Below are 18,736 nucleotides of genomic sequence, written 5' to 3' on the forward strand. Positions count from 1 at the left end.
AAAATCCTTGAACCCGAACCGAACCTGAACCGGAAAAGTCAAACGGTTCGACTCCCTGTTCTAAAACCTAAAACCATTAAGCAATTTGCACGAAAGGCTATTTGCACATTTAAAAGTTTTTCGTGTCAACCAACTTATATTTTAGTCCAGGATTCGGTTTACTTTTCCCGAACAGTTACCGAAACCGACGTTATGAAACAACTTTGGTAAAAGCGGATAAACCTGAACAGATTAGATAAAACGGTTCAATCTGTTAAACTTTTAAGGCATTCTTGGATCGGTTTCAAGTTTTATTTTTCAAATGCGACAAGATTTGCTAAAAAAATAGAAAAAATCGTAACGCTGGGATAGCAGGTGGTAGAATATTTGCCAACCACGTATTGTGGAGGGATGAATAGTATGACACCCCTATAAGTGTATTGCTGAATGCCCACCTTATTTAAGTTAAGCAATTTGGTTAATAAGAGGCTGTACAGGTTGAGCTGGACTCACGACTCGACCGAATCGGCATGTTTGGTCGGAGTAGGACTCCGGTTCACAAACTCCGCAGCCCTGTTTAAAACTTATCCTGGCGGTTTAGTTTTAGATTATGTTCTGACGGGTTTAGATCTTCAAACTTAATTTTAAACAAAAAGTGATAACAACCACTTTTATTTTTTTACTTATAACTGACAGTAACAAAAACTACCAAATCAAAGAGTGCAAAACGTGACTTGCACGAGAATAAAACCTAGAAGCCCAACCCACAGAAAACGCAATAACTCGACCACCATTAATTCGGTTGAGGGATTGGAGTTCGTTTATAAGTTCATAAACGACTAAAATTCTTAAAGCAGGACAACAAACCAAAAGCCGTATAACTCGTGTAATAGGCTAACAAAGGTTTTAGATAGACATTTTTACACATTACTCATTACATAAACATTTTAATCGAATTTTTTTAAAAATATCAAAATTTATCTTATGAATATTAATATCAGGGATATTCGATTAGAAGCATTGTACGTGCAAAAAAACCTACCAGATTTATTTTTGGGTGAAAATACTTTTCGTTCGAGTACTTCAAAGAAAAAAAAACAACAAAAAAAGAAAGCACTATTTTTTAGTTTGTTTATTCTTTGGGACAAACGCTTGCTGTCGCTTTGGCCGTTATAAAGGCAAGCGCAGCCTCGCAACAGCGACAAGAAGTGGAACTGCGAAATTGTACGAAACAAGAAAACAGGTGCAATAGCTTGTGAGAGAACTTTTCGATTGGCTTGAACTTCAGTAGATTGCGGAAGGTTAGATCGGAGAAGTTGCAGTTTTTGGGTGTAGCGGCGCAAATCGACATCAATTCGTGAATACGCAAGGTTTTTAAAAAAAGAGCCGACGCGAAAAAAACCGGCTGGATAATTTTGAAAACTCCATAATGCCGACTGGGTGTTTGCATATGGTCTTGACGGGAAATTTAGCCCGCAAATATTCCATCGCAAACAAAACCTGCAGAGTGTTTTTTTTTTAATTTGATACTAGACCAAAAAACGGAAACTCGGGAAAAAATAAATTTGCTGCTCCAATCTACCAAGTTTTATGTTTTACGTAAAATCGTCGCGAGAAATTGAAAGTAATTAGTGCTGGCTGAAATTAAGGCGATGAAAACGCGTGAAGTGCTGAGGTAACGCTAAATCGCAATCGGGGCTCTTAAAGGCTTTGAACAAAGGAGAAGCGCAAAACTACTAAAGAAAGACATCTGTTTGGAGAGCCATGACCCGCCGTAATTCTCCCCAAAAATAAAGCTACCCGCGTCGGGCAACGAAACGCGACGAAAAAGACACACTTACACGACGCAGCGAACTTTATCGCGAATACCAATGGGCAAACAAAACAAAAAGAAACACAAATAGATCATGTATTTTGGGGAGTCACACAAACGAACAAAAGAAGAAACCGAGTTAAATTGGAAGTTCGAATTTGACGTCGATCGAGGCCTCTTTGGCAAGATGAACGATGTTGGACAGTTTGACGGTCTGCAAAGCAACAGAAATCAGGATAACTCAATGGTAAGTGTCTGGTTCTGAGTGGTCTACAGTCGCCTTTACTTGTAATGATAAAAGTAAGTTTTGAGACAAATATGTTTTCTAGTGGGAATATCCAATGTTGATTTTTTAAAGTAGCGGTGTTGGGTAGCTTCGGTAGCTTAGGTGTTTATTTTGAAGCATGGCTTGAAATGGTAAAAAAATGAGCAGGTGTTTTAATGGTTTAGCTTTGGTACCCGTTAGTAAATTAAGGGGCGTCAACCTTTTTATCAATTGTACGCTAAGCTTAGTGCTAGTTTATTGCTATATAGTTACACAAGTAAGCAATGTTTTGACAAACCGTTGAATAAATTTAAAAGCCCGATTTGACCGTTTAAAAAACACTTTGAAAACAACACTACTTAGTACCTAATGGCATACAGAGAGGTTCTCAAACATTTAGAGAATACCCACTGGAATTGACATTTATCTGCATGTATGGCGCACCCCTTTAAAATATAATTTGAAAATACAAAAATGTGTGTTTTTAGTATTGGAAGACATAACTTTGGTTTATCTCCATAAATGTATAAACTTCAGCAAAAATACATTTTTTAGATTATCGTTGTGGAATCTTCCCAAAGAAACCTGGCTTACATCATCAGCACGCGAGCGGATAAATTGACATCCACCACAGTTACTGTAGTTGTGGCCAGTAACGTCACAAAAGAGTGTAAAAATATTTTGGTTACGCAACAGACAATAATATCCGCCAAGAGCCTAAAAATAGGGTTAAAAATAACCGTTGAATATAGTTGAGCAAAAGATTATTTAGTAGTTTGCTACATAAAATAGCATTCCAGTAAAAGCGGTTTGAATAGCAGCCAGTCAAGAGCATGTACATTGTACAGAGGCAAAAACCTTGAAGGGCGATAGCAATTACTCTAAATAAGGGTGCAAAATCAAAGAGACATCATTATCTGTCAACTCTTTACGTCTTATGAAAAGTAACAAATTGTGTTTAAATTATTCCTATAACTTGCGGTCAGGGGCTGCCAGTGCATGTAAGTTTGCATACAACTGAATTAAACGTAAGCACCGATTTATTTTAACCAATAAAAGGAAAACTGTTAAGTGCCAGTAAATGAACTTGCTCGCGTCGCATACCACTTTCGGAGACGCGCAGCCGAGTTTATTAAACCCTGGTATAAGGTATCAGTTTCAATTAATATTTTAATAACGGACCTCCTTATAGTGTAAAGACCGCAAATAACGATTACAAAAAAGAGGGGTGAAAAACTTACCATTTTAGCAGCTTCGTTCAGGTTGTCGCACGTCAGGATTCTCAACTGGGATTGTGCGATCAAGGCTTTTGCATCTTCAACTTGTGTGCCTGGAGGAAAAAAACGAGTTAGACCGCACTTGACTGTAATCTTGTTTGCCTCATTTCCGCCGAGAAGAATTCGATCGATTTTCATTAGTTTTTTAAACGAAATGCATAGGTTTTACAGATCTAAAAATCGATAACTTAACGAAGTATAAACCATAAAAAAATATCAAAGCTATGGCCAACACAATAGCAAAGTTAAAAAGCAGAATAGCAAAGTTAAAAAGTAATATATTTAAAAAATATTTTTTTTTAACATTTTTCGACAAGCAAATCAATTTTAGACAATCGAAGCCCTTTAAATGTTTAAATACCTTGTAGCATACCTGTTTTACTCGATACCTATAGCAACAACCAGCACACTACATTCTAAGCAGGGCTGCGAAGTACGCTAAAAATAACCGTCCAAATGGGGCAAAAAAATGAATGCGAGTAAGACCCCCCTTTCGGGCGCCGGCCAAATATGCCGATTTCACGGAGTCCCGAGTTCGGCTCCGACTCTACACTCTCTATTTTACCCAACATTACTAACCTATAGCCAGCGAGAGAGTGTAGTTGGGTTAGGAGCTGCTTAGTAGAAAAACAACATAAAAATAATACCTTGAAGGCGAACGACGATGGGAATCTTGAGGTCGAGGGTCTGTGCGGCCTGGATGATGCCTTGGGCGATGATATCACAACGCATAATGCCACCGAAGATGTTGACCAGGATCGAATTGACCTAGAGCCGAGTAACAGAGGATTAAACGTTTGTTTCCGTAAATTTAAGTTCGTTGTTTAGTCAAAACGTATGCAATTATTGAAAAAAAAAGAAAAAAAAAAGTTGAAATGTCACTCAAAAGAAATGTCGGAGTTCAAAGTTGAAATGTCACTGAGCTACATTACAGCTTTGTTTCAAAGGGCTGCATTATATATGTAACTATATGATTAAGTGAATTAAGTAATTACAACGAACGCGTTTAAAGGTATGTGTTACATTTCTAATGTGTTTAATAACATCTGTGATCTAGCCCCTCGGAAGTTGCTTTATGAAATTATTGTTCCAATTGATCAGTTATGCAAAATAAAACAAGTACCGGAAGAGCTTCTTTTCAGTATATACTATGCCTGGTAGCAACATACTACTCAGTTATACGAGTTTTGTCCCACTTAAGCGTATTATAATATAACATAACAAGTCTGGTCATACCAAGGAATAAAAATAAATGTTGCAAAAAAATTAAAATTTTGTTTGGAATACTCACTGAAGCCACTTTAAAAAACTTTGAAGTCCAATTTAGGTTGTGAGCCTAAATTCTAAGTACTAGAGACAAGCAACTTCGTCCTAAATAGGTCGTTAACGTAAAATATTTTAGTCCATGTGGAGCAATTTTGTTCTTAAAGTCCAAATAGGTGGTTTTACACAAAAGAGTATAGCGGCGCCGTTAAGTCAATTAGATCCGTACAACAGAATCAAAGCCCACAAGTTAAGTCGTTAACTAAAAAGAGTTTAGTACATGTAAAGCAGGGGTTCCTAATCTTTTTTGTGTGTTTTATCCTTTTAACAAAGAAGAACATCAAATTTACCCCAAATATATAAAGTGGTGCTCATTTATTAAAAAAAACGAAAGTAACAAATTACATCAGTGCGACGGCTGCTTAAATGCTTATCCTAGGATTTACAACTAAACAGAGGAAATTTACCCCCTGGGGTAAATTTACCCCAGGTTGAGAAAGGCTGATGAAAGCAAGCCCTAATAAGTGGATTTGGCAAAAGACTCCTATAGGACAATGACGTTGTCCAACGCGCATCAAATCTCACCGAAGAGTCGGAGGTGATGAGCTTGAAGGCCTCTTCCACTTGCTCTGAGGTTGCTCCGCCTCCAACATCCAGAAAGTTAGCGGGGGTTCCCCCGTGGAGCTGGATGATGTCCATGGTGGCCATGGCAAGACCGGCTCCGTTCACTGCAAAGCAAGTCGCTTGTGGTTGGAGTGGAGGTTGTTTTTCAATGTGTAATACACTTGCTTGTTCAGATTAGGTATTGTCCGAAAAAATTGGATCGGAGCTGATAATAACCTATGCCGAGTGGTAGGATCGGCACCACCCAAAACTAGGGTCCAGGGTGTATCGGTGCCGTGCCGATCCGATACTAAATTAGTTTGGAAATCTTGGCAATGACATGCAATCCAACGCAGCGTTTTCTACCTTTTACTAAAATTTAGTAAAAATATTGGGATAACAATTGGGGGAAACTAAACTTATTACAGCTAAAACCAATTTTGGCCTTAAAACCAAGAAAAAAAATACTTTTTGGCCGTTTTTTGTTTTAGCTTATAGTAATCACGTCATTTAGTATTGGATGAGTTCGCAATACTGTTTTAAAAAATATTTGGGTATCGGTATCAGAAAATGATGAAAAGTATTGGCCATCGCTATAGTTTAGATATATTATAACCTATAGCCTATAGAGAATTAGGGATCTGTATCCGATACTTGTTATTTTGTTCCCGTGCCTTGCGCCATGATTTAGCTAAAACTTATGCATCTTCAGGAAGTCATGTTAACGCGCCGAAATAGAAGAGTGTGTTAAATCATTTGTAAAAAAAAATTTAGATAAGACGCATTACAACTTTTTTTTTTTACCTTGCAGTTCATTTTGGGTCGCTTTTATTCACCTAGCGCAGGGGTGGGCAACGTTTTGCTTGTGTCACGTGGTTATGATAACGAATTGCTTTCTAACAATTACACTTGTCTAGTAAGGTGTAGCAGACTTTTGGCACGCATATTGACTGAGATGTTATGTTTAATAGCTGGTTTTGAATTAAGTCTGTTAATTAAATTGTACTGAGCCGATCCATACGATAATGGCGTCATTGGGATTATAGGAAAATTTATTTCCGAATGCAAGTAGACAGCACTGACAAAACTGACGTAGTTACAGCCTAGTAGCTCATTTTTTCTAGTAAAAGCTCAAAATATGAATTAGTGTTTATTTGATGTGCGGCCTTCCTGTAAGTTTTACATTTCCTAACTGGCCCTTGTATTGAAAAGGTTGCCCACCCCTGACCTATAGCGGAACATTTTTAGTAAGTGATTGCTTAACTGTGTGGCGTGCCTCGAGAGATTCGTAAGTTGAAAATAAGACACGCAAGTAAGCATGCGAGATTTGAGTGAACACTACAATTTGGAAAACAGCTAATATTATAGTATTCGCATATTACCTAGTTGTATACAAAAGGCGTTTGACAAAGTTTAGGTGTTATTGTTTGATGAAAGTTTGCCGCCAACTTACGCCGCAAAATAAAATAAAGTTTGAGAAACACCGCTTTGAGTAGTATTTTTTTTCAGGGTATACATTTTAGGTGTTAAGATAAAACAATGGGCAAAAACAACAAATCAAACCTAATTGCAATGCGAAACTGGTACTTCCCTACACAACTTTAAAAAGCTTCTGTTGGGCATGAAATGGCGAAAGCATCGCGGTTCTTAAAACATTTTTTTAACGCGTACTCCTTAAAATTTTGATTTTCGTGGACCAGGGTCGACGTGGAATTTTTAGAGATGACGTCATACAATAAGTTGACTTAGAAATCCTGCCGTTTTCGGTCCGACAAATGTATAACTGAAATCAAGTACATTTGAGAAAGGTGCCAAATCGTTTCTTTTTAATTTAACTCTTTTCTTTTTCAAAAAAAAAGTTCGACTTAATTTTTAAAATATTCACCAAGCTTTTAATTAGGCTTTCATGGACCTCCTACAATTTGTCCAGGAAACCAAGTTCAAGAATCCCTGATCTAACGGGCTATAGCTATTGGCTTAAACCAAAATTTAAAATATATATCTTAAAAAAAACTTGCCAAGATGAAACAAAGAAATACCCCAAGTCGCTATTTAAAAGAATAGCTTTTCAACTTTAACTTTAATGCAAAATAAGTGGCAGCGGACAAGTGATAAAAGAGGGGTCACCCACCGAGACAACCAATGTTTCCATCGAGGCCGATATAGTTGAGGTTATGCTTGGCCGCTTCCACGTCACGTTCATCTTCCTGGCTCCAATCGCGCTGGGAGAAGATCTCCTGTTGACGATGTCCGGCGTTGTCATCGAAATTCAGCTTGGCGTCCATACAAATAACTACAAAGGAAAAAGCGTCCATTTACAAATGCTATAGGATAAGTTTGACAAATTTTCGTTTGATTAAGTGCCACAGCGCAGAGGGCGACTTTTATCTTCTCCAAAACACGCGGAACTTACAAAAAAGACAAAAGAGCGAAACACCAAAACAATTTCCTTTTTTAGTCACTAAAACAGGCTAAAAATGGAGTTAGGCGGGGACATTATATTCGTCCTATGTTTCAACTAAATATGTTTCGCCCTGATGCGAAAAAAATTTCGCCCTGATGGTATTTTGCCCAGGTCTGGTGTAGACAAATAGACAGTTTCAGTACTGCTGAACGTCGGCAAATAAATACAAAGGTTACGTTTGTTCTCAGTTTATGTGTGGCGTTTTTTTCAGTTTTTTATTGCGTTTTAGCCTCTGTTAGCCTTGGGTATCTGGCGGCAATAGTTGAATTAAGCGAGGCGGGATATTCTGGCAAGTCTTAAAACTACTTACTATCAACTTGATATTTAACGTGAGGTTTAATTTAAAAGTTTGAACCTTATAACGGTAAAATGCTGTCGCACGTTTTAATTACTTTTCACATTGACTTGCTGGTCACCCCTGATTCACATGAGAGCATGCAACCAGATACACAACAAATTGCAAGTGTTGAGAGATTCAAGCATTTTATAACGCCAACAACTTGAATATAGATTCAACCATTCTAGTAACGGATTCGGAGTTGATTGCTGTTTACCAAGTATGGATAAACTCTGCATTTACTATTTACTAGTCAACTATACAGTCGCCATTAAGCTTATTTTGACTTTTACCTCCACCGTCTGTATCTTCTGACATGGGGTTAATCTCAATTAAAGTGGCGTCCAACTTGACGAACAAGTTGTACATCTTTAAAATGTAGTCGGCAGCTTGTTCCTGATTGGACTTGGAGAAACCCATCCTGGATGCAAGCCTCAGGCACTGTTCCTTAGTTGCTCCTGAAAATATCGAATTTTGCATTAACCAGGCCAGGGACGTCGAAATCTACGTTTAACAGCACTAGATACTTTTATTTTCTTTAGTATTATATTATGCACTACAGTGAATGATTATATACATATAAAAAATATTTTTCTTAGCATTTTTTAAAGAACTTGTAACTCTTAAACACTATGCAACCCATATACACTGAAATCTATGCTAAACGGTTAACAGATGCTTTGGTTTCCTTAGCATTATGTAGAATATGCATTACATTGAATGATTATATACATATAAAAAAAATATTATTCTTAGCATTTTTTAAAGAACTTGTTGTAACTCATATACACTACGCAACCCATATACACTGGAATCTATGTTAAACGGTTCACAGATGCTTTGCTTTTCTTGATATCTTATATTGCAGTTGAAGATAACATAATTATGTGAAAGAAAAAATAATCCTTAAACATCCAACTTGTTTTTTCGTTTTGAACTTTCTAAAATTGTCTGTCATCTATATTGAAAAAAAGAAATACAACAAACAAGGGAAATTGAAAAACATTCTTTCGCAATTGTGAAAGACAAAAGTTAAACTTATGTAAAATTAATGTGTTGAAAGCAGTTCTATAAAAAGAATCTAAAGACCTAACCTGTTGTTACATCAACATATTCCTTTAGGATTGCTTCTGGTTGTTTCATTGCTACTGCCTCTATGTCCATTCCACCTTGAGAGCTGCCAATTAAAACTGGACCCTAAAAACAGGTAATTGTGAAAGAATTTTCAAGCGACAAAATTTTTCAGAAAGGAAAAAACATTGTTAAACACAATCGGACAACCATATCTAAAAAAACAGGTAAATTAATCCCAGGTTAGTCTACTGGCACAATTGAAGTACCAGTTAACTAAGGTTTTACAACTCTTTGTTATTTTTTTGGCCCATTCAAGGTACACTTATGATAAACCTTGGTTTTCAAAAATACTTTTATCCGATGGGAAGGTAATACTTTTAAATTGAAGTGTTGGTTATAAGATTTGAAATGGAATGGTATCACCATATCCATGGGTGTAGCCTGACGTTTAGAATAATATAATTTTGTTTGAAGTTGCATGCTGTTTTCTACGTGGTTGACAGGTCGTAACTCTGTTATGATATTTTTCTGATATCAGGCCTGTGTTGGATTAAGTGTCTTGGTGACAGATACTTAAATCATGGGTGTAAGGACAGACAGTTTTTAATGCCAGGTGCAATGTTGCCGGTTTAACATTGTAGCAATCACCTTTTTTGCAAACATTATATGGTGGAATTTTTGAAGGATGGTGTTTAGGCTTCTAGATACCATGCTACACCCCTGAATGAATTAAACATATCAGGGATCTAAACCACTTTTGTCTGCACTGTCTAAAACTTAATAATCAGCAATTAGCTTTTTTTAATTTTACGTAGTTATTCTTAAAACAGGCAATATAAGCTTTTAACAAAAAAATGCAAATCACCATTTATACTCTTAGATTGTGTTTACTATGAGTGACTGGAAAATTGTATTCATATCCCCTAACCTTGGGATGAAAGTTGTAGCAAGTAGTTTTATTTATTATATATATATAAATTTAAAGCAAACTTACAAAGCGGTCAGTTCCTCTTTCCATTGTAATGGCAAAGTAGAATTCGCGCCTTGCATATCTTCGTTCAACCACAAGGACTTTGTTGCAAATCCGTCCCTTTTCGCCCGTTTGCTTCGTAACAAGTTTGTTGCCAATCATTTGACTTGCAATATCTTTTGCTTCGTTTGGCCTGAACATAAAAATTTTATTATTAGTAAATTAACAAAAACTGGTAGAAAAATTAATCTAACCTTATTACAACCAAAATCTATGCTTTTTATATCAATATTGCTTGAAAAAGCTGTTGGCAGCACAAGGGTTTTAATTGTATATTATAATTAATAGTTAAGTTGAAACACGCGGATAAAAAACAGCATCATTTGATGTAATAAATATATACACACCCAAGTAAGTTAGTTAATTCAGAGACCTCTAACAATAACAAATAACTTAAACACATATTAAAAAAAAAGTTAATAGTATGAGAACACATGCCAACAGGCAACATAAATCATATTTACACTTACGAAAAGACAATTTTCACACCCCCTTGCAGTCCACTTTCAAATGTACCTTTCCCCCGACCTCCAGCCAAGACCTGTGCTTTGATGACAGAATCTTTGGTTTCTAAAATCACAAATCATGGAGGTTTAGAACAAAAGCTATGAAATGCATAGGCACGTTTCTAATGACTTGTTGTTTATAGTTGTAATACGACACTAATGTTGTCCATTCATAGCTGTAATGCAACAATTTGAACAGAACGATTGTTGTCTTTAAAAATCTGGCAAAATTATGGGTAAGGTATTTATTAACATCTTAAACAATATTTCTTAACAGAAAGTTGAAAGTAACCTAGTTATTAACGCCTTAAAAAAAATTGACAGCAATGACAAACCAGCTGCACACATAATACAGTTACGATAAAAAACTTACTCAAATTTTTGGCAATGTTGAAAGCCTCCTCTGGAGTGGATGCAACTCCCCCTTCGGGAGTTCCAATGCCTGCATCTTTCAAGATACCAAGGCTGATGTATTCATGAAGCGAAAGTTTTCTTACTTGGAGTGTAGAGGCTCCAGACACGAGCTTAAGCAGAAAATATTCAGCGCATTATATATACATTCACATTTAGTTTTGTTTTATTAGGAATTATTTGATGGCTTGAATAGATAATTGTGTCACACATGTTTTTAGCAGTTTTTAACATTAGCTTATATTTTTTTTACATCCATTTTTTGTAGGTTTAAGGGATTATAAAATTTTGTTCTAGGTAGTTTAAGGACCTGAATGATTGTTTCTCGACCTTACACGGACTGTGCCCATTGTCCATGCCGTCTTTCATGTCTTCTCCACTAGTTGTGGCCTGCCTGGTCACGATTTAGAAAAGTTTGTCATGGAAATTCACAATGAAAACCACTTTTTTGGGTTTAACTGGTAATAAACTTTAGCATGAAAGTACTTTTTATTCTGCGTTCTGATGTTTTTTGAAAATAACATAGGTTTGAGTTAGATCAATGTTATATATACCTACGGTAGTACAAAAGGAAAGTAAAACACCTACACCCAAAGATTTTAGTGAAAAAAAAACAAGTCATAGTGTATGTTTAGAAGCGGCTATTTCCCCAGACCGTTTCTTACATCATTTGCATGAGTTCCATCCTTAATCAACTGAATTACTTTGTTAGTTGTGTCAAAAGCCTAAGAAAGTGGCTATATGATGGATTTGGGTTTTTATGGCTATATGATGGATTTGGATTTTTATGCATTAGTGATGATATTTCCAAATACTTAAGTGTTTAGGGTAAATAACCTCTTCCCTTATGTTTTGTGATGTACTTGCTAGTGCTCTTATTGGCGCTAGAATCCTACCACTTTTTTTACACTAACAAAACGAGTTTGTCAAAAATTGCAAGAAATAAATAAATATGGGAGAATAAAAATAAAAAAGGCGCTGGTCTGGAATCCTACCCTGGCGTTCAAACAATTATAAAATCATTGCACAATATTTGGGTTAGCGTTTGAGTTAAGGTTCCTCTCCGGGAATGTTTCGACGAGAAATTTCCAGGATTTCCCACGAAATAACAATCCCGAATGCCGGGAAATTTTTTTTATAATCCCGGTTATCGGCAACATAGCAAAACTTAAAAAAAAAAAAAAAAAAAAAATTGTCATTTTTGACTAATTTAAAGAAAAAATATGTTACCAAACCTATTAAATTCGTTGCTTAAGTTGCTTTTTTTGCGCTTACCAGCGGAAAAACGTAATTCAATTTATTTTACCAATAAAAATGCGCCTAGTATGCTCGTGTTTTCTAAAAAAAACAAATGGGTGATGACTTTAATACGAAAAAAAAGGGTGATGACTTTAATACGAGAACGTCTTGTCAGATTGTAGAAGCAATACTACAGAACATAAATGAGCTTAATTAAATGTTTGGAGCTAATATAATGTAATTTTAAACATCATAATGAAGTAATTAGGGCACGAAAATTTCGTCAGGATTCCTGCGATTCCCGGGAAGTTTCATTTGTCAATCCCGTTTCCCGGGAGTGAAAAAATCCGGAAAAAGGAACCCTAGTTTGAGTGGGTCAAGTATGATTATTTAATAATAATATGCTTAACCCACCGAAACCCGCACCTTTCCCAAATAATGTGAATTGTGGTAGGATTCTAGACCAGCGACCTCTTATTTGTTTGCATAAATAGTAATGATTTGAGAACCACTTACCTTGATTGCGTTTCTGACAGAAATCTGGTTTACATGCTTGGTCAGGAGACTTCGTGCAATCGATGCCATTTTAAAACAGAAAAATAAATAGAAAACACTAAACGTTTAACGCCGTTCTCTTGCACAAAAATGTCTGCACGGTAACAGATCAAGGTAAAGGGTGTCTTCGAAATAAAAGAATATCAGCAGACGTGGCAATCTTACCATAACGGCCATAGATTTGGAGATGCAACAGAAACGGTTAAAAAACTTGCCGAATATACACAAACAAATGCCGCAACATTTGGAACTACACGGGCTTCGTCAAATTTGACCACAATACTCAGTCACTTTACAATAACTAGTTCGACTTTCATCTGGTTACACAACGCACACCATTTTACAGCAACGACTACAGCTACAGACAACAAACAAAACATAGCGGCGTACTTTGTGAGTGAAAGTCAATTTGTCAACATTGCCCGGACTAGTCGGTAAAACTTTTGTTACGTCATAACGCCAAGGTGATATCCATTTTGTGTCAGTCGAAAAATACATTTGAACATTAGTCAGCAGTTGTTAAAAGCCATTTCAACATGAAATTAAACATACCGACAGATATATATGTTTACCTTATTATATCTACTTGGGATGTTTAACAGTACCGAAAAAGCAGACACAGGATGTGGTAAAAGGGCTACCATAGACGGGATGCCATCAATATTTCATAGTTTAGGATTGACAGATCCGGATGAAGAAATAAACATGATTGAGTTCGTATCAGAAGTCCGACCACATATTATAAGTATTTAGGACCAATTTGAAAAAAAAGACCGACTTCACTCTTCTTGCAAAGCCGATAACTACAGTTGACAATCAGTTGACTGATTACAAAATCTATGGATATACGATACGGCTGTAGAGAATATTAATTTTAGGCTGACTATTCCCGGACCGTAACAAATTACTGAACCGTTTCTTCATAAGGTTTTAAGAAGGCGAAGCGGAACTGACCCGAATAAATGAGCTATTCACTCCAGCATGGCGTAACAACTTCTATTTTCATAGAGTTAATTTCGTTTCCATTCTATTGTTTAAAGGTTTCAATCATGAGCGGCTGTTTATTTCTGTGTTTTTTAATAATTCATAAAACTTAAAACTTCATGAAACTTAAAAACTAATTCAATAATTATAATTAATAATAATTATTTTATAATTTTATTGACCCACAGTTTGTGTTTAACGAAATTTATATTGCACCCCTACCGGAACTTATGAACCGGTTTTGACTGAGTCAAACGGTTAGACTCTTTGTTGCATAACGACTCTTTATAATTGACCACCTATGCTATACGGTTTAAATGCCCGAACCACAGATGTTTTTAACCATTAAAGTTTTTGGATCACAACCTTCAAACATTTTAGTGTAATAAACGCCTATGCGGCGGTTCATAAAGTTGGTGTTCGCTTTGAGTCCCTGGACAAAACACAATGCTAACATTTTAGGGCAGTGCATGGTTCCCAAACTGTGGGCCATGATCCAGCAGTGGGCCATGAGACACGGAATAAAAAAGTTTGGGACCACTGTTTTAGGGCGTAAAACTTTGTTGCTTGAAAAAATACTTATAGTTTAATAAAATTGGTAATAGTCTACTAATATTTGATACAAAATACGATTGGACAATTTTTGTAAAATTTGGATGCAAGCGCCTCAGGTTTCTTGGATAAACGTTGCTTAAATTAATAATACCAGTAACCTTTCAAGAAAGAAGACAAGTATTTATTCCTAGTATATTATTGTAATACCCTGATTGGTTTTCTGTTACATTAATGATTAAGCCTAAGTCCACATGAAAGTTTTTGCGCCAATATCATTGGCGCAACATTTTTTACTTGTATGTTTCATTTTGTTGTCGCGTGCGGATTTTTGTCACATATTTTTTGATTTTTTGTTAATTTTCACGTTTGTTGTCAGGGAGTTCAACCAAACCCAACCAGATTTATAGGACCTTTGTAAACCGATTTTTTTTTCGAACCGTAATCGAACCAGAATCGGTTTTGTAACATTTGAAGCTTTTGTAGCAACCAGCGTCTGTATTTGTTATTTGCAGTACTGTACGTTTGTTGTGCGTGTGCTAAAGTCTTTCTGGCGTATTTCCTTTCCCTGCATCCTGCTCGTTAACTGGCCAGTTTTAATCCCCAACGCATTCGCTTTTACTGCAACGTTGGTCGTGTCCTTTCTACTGCAAAACAGTCAACGATGCGCTCCTTACTGGCAACCAGGGCTGGGAAGCCACCGTAAAATAGCATTAGCTCCGGCTCCAGCTCCGGAGTAGTAAAACTCAATCCTTTGGCTCCGGCTCCAGCTCCGGAGCCATCAAACACACACCCAATGACTCCGGCTCCAGCTCCGGTGCCACCACAGTCACTTATTCGATGACAAGTTTGAAAAAATACTTTTGGCTAACTAACATTGGAGATGGAACAAAATATAATTTCTTAGCTTTAGCACCACAAATTGAAAAATGGCTCCAGCTCCACAAAAATAATAAAAAGGGCTCCGGCTCCGGCACCAGCTTCACAAAAATAATAAAAATGGCTCCGGCTCCGGCTCCAGCTCCACAAAAATAATAAAAATGGCTCCTGCTCCAGCTCAACAAAAATAATAACAATGGCTCAGGCTCCGGCTCTGGCCCCAGAGAAAATGCTTAGCTCCGGGATCCGGGCTCCAGCTCCGGCTCCCCAGCCCTGCAGTGGCAACACGTGTTTTTACTGCGCTGTAAGCTCTTTCATTGAAAGCGAAATATGCTAAATTATGTGAATGCACAATAAATCTTTAAGCGACCTGACAGTATGCTCTTCAAATTACAATGGCAGTTTGTTTCAGTTTCGATTTAGTGGAGTCAAATAGCACGGTGGTCATGTCTCCCCTGTTAAAATATACACTTCCAAACCCGATATAAATCAGTAATTTAAAATCACTTGAACCTTATTCAGAAATACTGTTAAAAAGAGGTTTACTATAACGGATAACTGTTTATTTGTTGCTACAATGCGCAGGCCTACACACTACACAGTAGCAAAGGATCAACGAAAAAACACAAATAGGTTATCGTCAGTTAACCCTGAAGGTATAAGAAACTCAGGTTACAACAGAAAATAGGAATTATCAATATCAATCCTTTGCTACTGTCTACGCCAGAGGTCGGCAACCCCTGGCACGCGTGTCACTTGTGGCACGCAAGCTGATTTTGCATGGCACGCCAATTGATTTAACGCGCACGATACATCACCTTAAGAAAGTGCAACCATTAAATTACTAACACTATTAAATTACTAACTAAATGGTTGCACACATCGCCAGTTCGTGTCACAAATAAGTGTCTTAACTGTGTTGTATTTAATATTATTTTTTGTGGGCGTTATACTTGTTGTTTACGATTAACCGTTCGTATTACGTCACAATGCCCCAAATTTGGCGTAACGTTTACTACGTTAAAGCAGGATATTCTACATCAGTGGTTCTCATACGCCGGTCTGCTTCAACTTTCCTGCCGGTCCGCCAAATATATTGCAAATTTATGTCTCAATTGTAAAAAGCAGGATGTTGAAAGCTTGTCCATCAAATTTAGAACTTAGCCAGTTCCGTAATTTGCAACATTGTGACGTAACATAGAGCTAATGGTCTATTTCGGACTTTATCGTACGTTACAATGCTACAAGTATTGTGCCCAATTGTTTAAAAGTAGGCTACAACTTGTTTAAGTCTTAAACTTCAAGACAAGTTATACGTGAAAAACTTCAAGGGAAACACGTATGATATCAAAAAGACAGCAGCAAATTTCTCATTACATTTCTCATTTCGTTATTTGCTTTTAAGTTGCATACTTTTGTCATAATTACATTTTGGGTTGATTCTAATTTTTGAAGGTCCACCGGTCCACAAACATTGTTTTAAAATTTTACCGGTCCGTAAATTAAAAAGGTTCCACTGTTCTACAATGAAAGTAAGCACGTGTGTTTTTGTACGACTGAGAAACCAACAAAAAGCGAAACTGATAGTTAACACTTAGGTTTAACACCTAGGTATCGGCTTAAAAGCATCGAAGTGTATTTTAAAAAAGATACGTAAATTAGATGCCAGATCACAGCAGGGCTGCTGAGTCTGACTCGGAACTCGAGTAAGACCAGGTAAAACTACCCGAGTCCGACGAGTGCGGCATGTGCAGCACCAAATTTCGAAACTGATAAGGCAGCAAACTGTAAATTGTTAAGGTGAAATAGCATATGCTCGTGGCATATATTCCATGACCCTAAGAGTGGATTGCCGAATATTCACCTTAATTGAGTTGTTAAATTGATCAAATACAGGCTGTAGAGCCAAAGTCGGATTCGGGTTTGTTTTTAACCAAGTCCGCAGCCCTGATTGCCAGTGCGAAACCAAACATAGAAAAATGTTTGGCACGCGAGTTGTTATATTTTGACATTATTCATAAACTGGCACACTGCGTACGAAAGGTTGCCGACCCCTGATTTAGACAAAGTCGAAAAATTAGTTGATCAAATTTTGCCAACAATTTGCAAACCAGAGAGTCGAATCGGAATCGAACCGGAACTTTATGGACCGGTTTTGGGTCAATTTTTTCCGAACCTGAACCGTTTATTGTAAGATTTTGAGGAGCCGAACCGGAACTGAACCGAATAATTTTAAAGAACTTGAACCTCAACCGAACCTGTAAACGAAAGCGGTTCACTCCAGCATGACGTCACAAGTCGCAACTTTTATTTTACAGAGTCAAGTTATGCCATGTTCAAAGTTTTACAAAAAATATGAAAATTAATTAAATAAAACGTGGATTTTTTTGATTTTTTAGATATTTCAATTAAGAGTTGTAGTTTTTTAATACGTCGCATAACTTGGATTAAATGACCAATTCAAAGATTATTCTCTACATTTATTGAACCACATTTTTAAATTTAACGCGACTTGTTGTATCCTAACCGGAACTTTATGAACCGGTTTTGAAATAACGACGGTCGAACCGGAGCTGAACCGGAACTTTTAAATTACTCCGAACCGAAACCGGAACTGAACCGGATTCTGAAAAAATCATTGAACCCGAACCGAACCTGAACCGGAAAGTCAAACGGTTCGACTCCCTGATGCAAACGCCTATAAGTGGCATTTAAGAAACATCCTAAATAGGCCGTCTTCTCTCTTCTGTGATGACAAAGTACCACATAAACAGAAGGTTATAAATTGTGGAATCAATTAGGACTAAAAGCTGACGCTGCTATACTACCATCGGTCCATCACGTACCTTGTACGAATGTACGATTTACCAGACATAAACCCAAATTCTAAAAAATATTCAAACTGGAAAAGTCCATTGTTTGGTCTAATCTGTTTCGTAACAAAGGGCAGATAGCAACGGAAGTAAAACACATAATTGTTATACAACTAGTCACTTAAAATCTTAGATTTAGATAAAAGACAAACTGTACGAAACTAAGAAACCTAGCTCAGCTTGTTTTGTTTTTTCACAATTTAGATTTAGCCAAATTCTTTTATTGGAAAGAAAACTGTAACTTGAAGTTTTAACTGTTGAAAGCAAAAGGCAAAATTGCTGTCATAAAATTGAATATAAAATAACTAAAATTCAGCTTGACTTTAAAATAGATTTGTTTGTCTTGTGTATGTTCACAGTCGCTTAATTTTGTGGGTATAAATATCAGGCAAATTATTTAAACAGGCATTTAATGACAGATATGACTCGGGGTTCTTCATGAATATAGCTTGGGAATATTTTTCTTTTTGAGTATATTAAAAGGTTTTGCCTTGAAATAGTGCACCAACGTTTGGTGATTTTTAACAGTTGATACATATATTTTTAATCGTAGTCAAACACGATTACTAGACATTGTAAAGCCTGTATTTCACTGTGATGTTTAGGGAAGTAAACGAAGAAATATACCCCAG

The 18,736-nt window shown here is 36.6% G+C and overlaps 1 protein-coding gene across 1 annotated transcript; it reads right to left on the reverse strand.

The window, feature by feature from the left end:
- Positions 1-1,103: 1,103 nt before the first annotated feature.
- On the reverse strand, positions 1,104-18,678 carry LOC146146941 (succinate--CoA ligase [ADP-forming] subunit beta, mitochondrial-like). The gene is given in 12 exon segments (XM_083387881.1): positions 1,104-2,006; positions 3,299-3,387; positions 3,982-4,102; positions 5,183-5,325; positions 7,332-7,493; positions 8,295-8,459; positions 9,096-9,198; positions 10,070-10,238; positions 10,576-10,675; positions 10,985-11,135; positions 11,353-11,416; positions 18,614-18,678. Coding segments are annotated over 12 exon segments (1,407 nt in total). The 3' UTR covers positions 1,104-1,931.
- Positions 18,679-18,736: the final 58 nt, after the last annotated feature.

This window comes from Ascidiella aspersa, chromosome 4 (assembly GCF_963924565.1).
Source record: "Ascidiella aspersa chromosome 4, kaAscAspe10.2, whole genome shotgun sequence".
NCBI lineage: Eukaryota > Metazoa > Chordata > Ascidiacea > Phlebobranchia > Ascidiidae > Ascidiella > Ascidiella aspersa.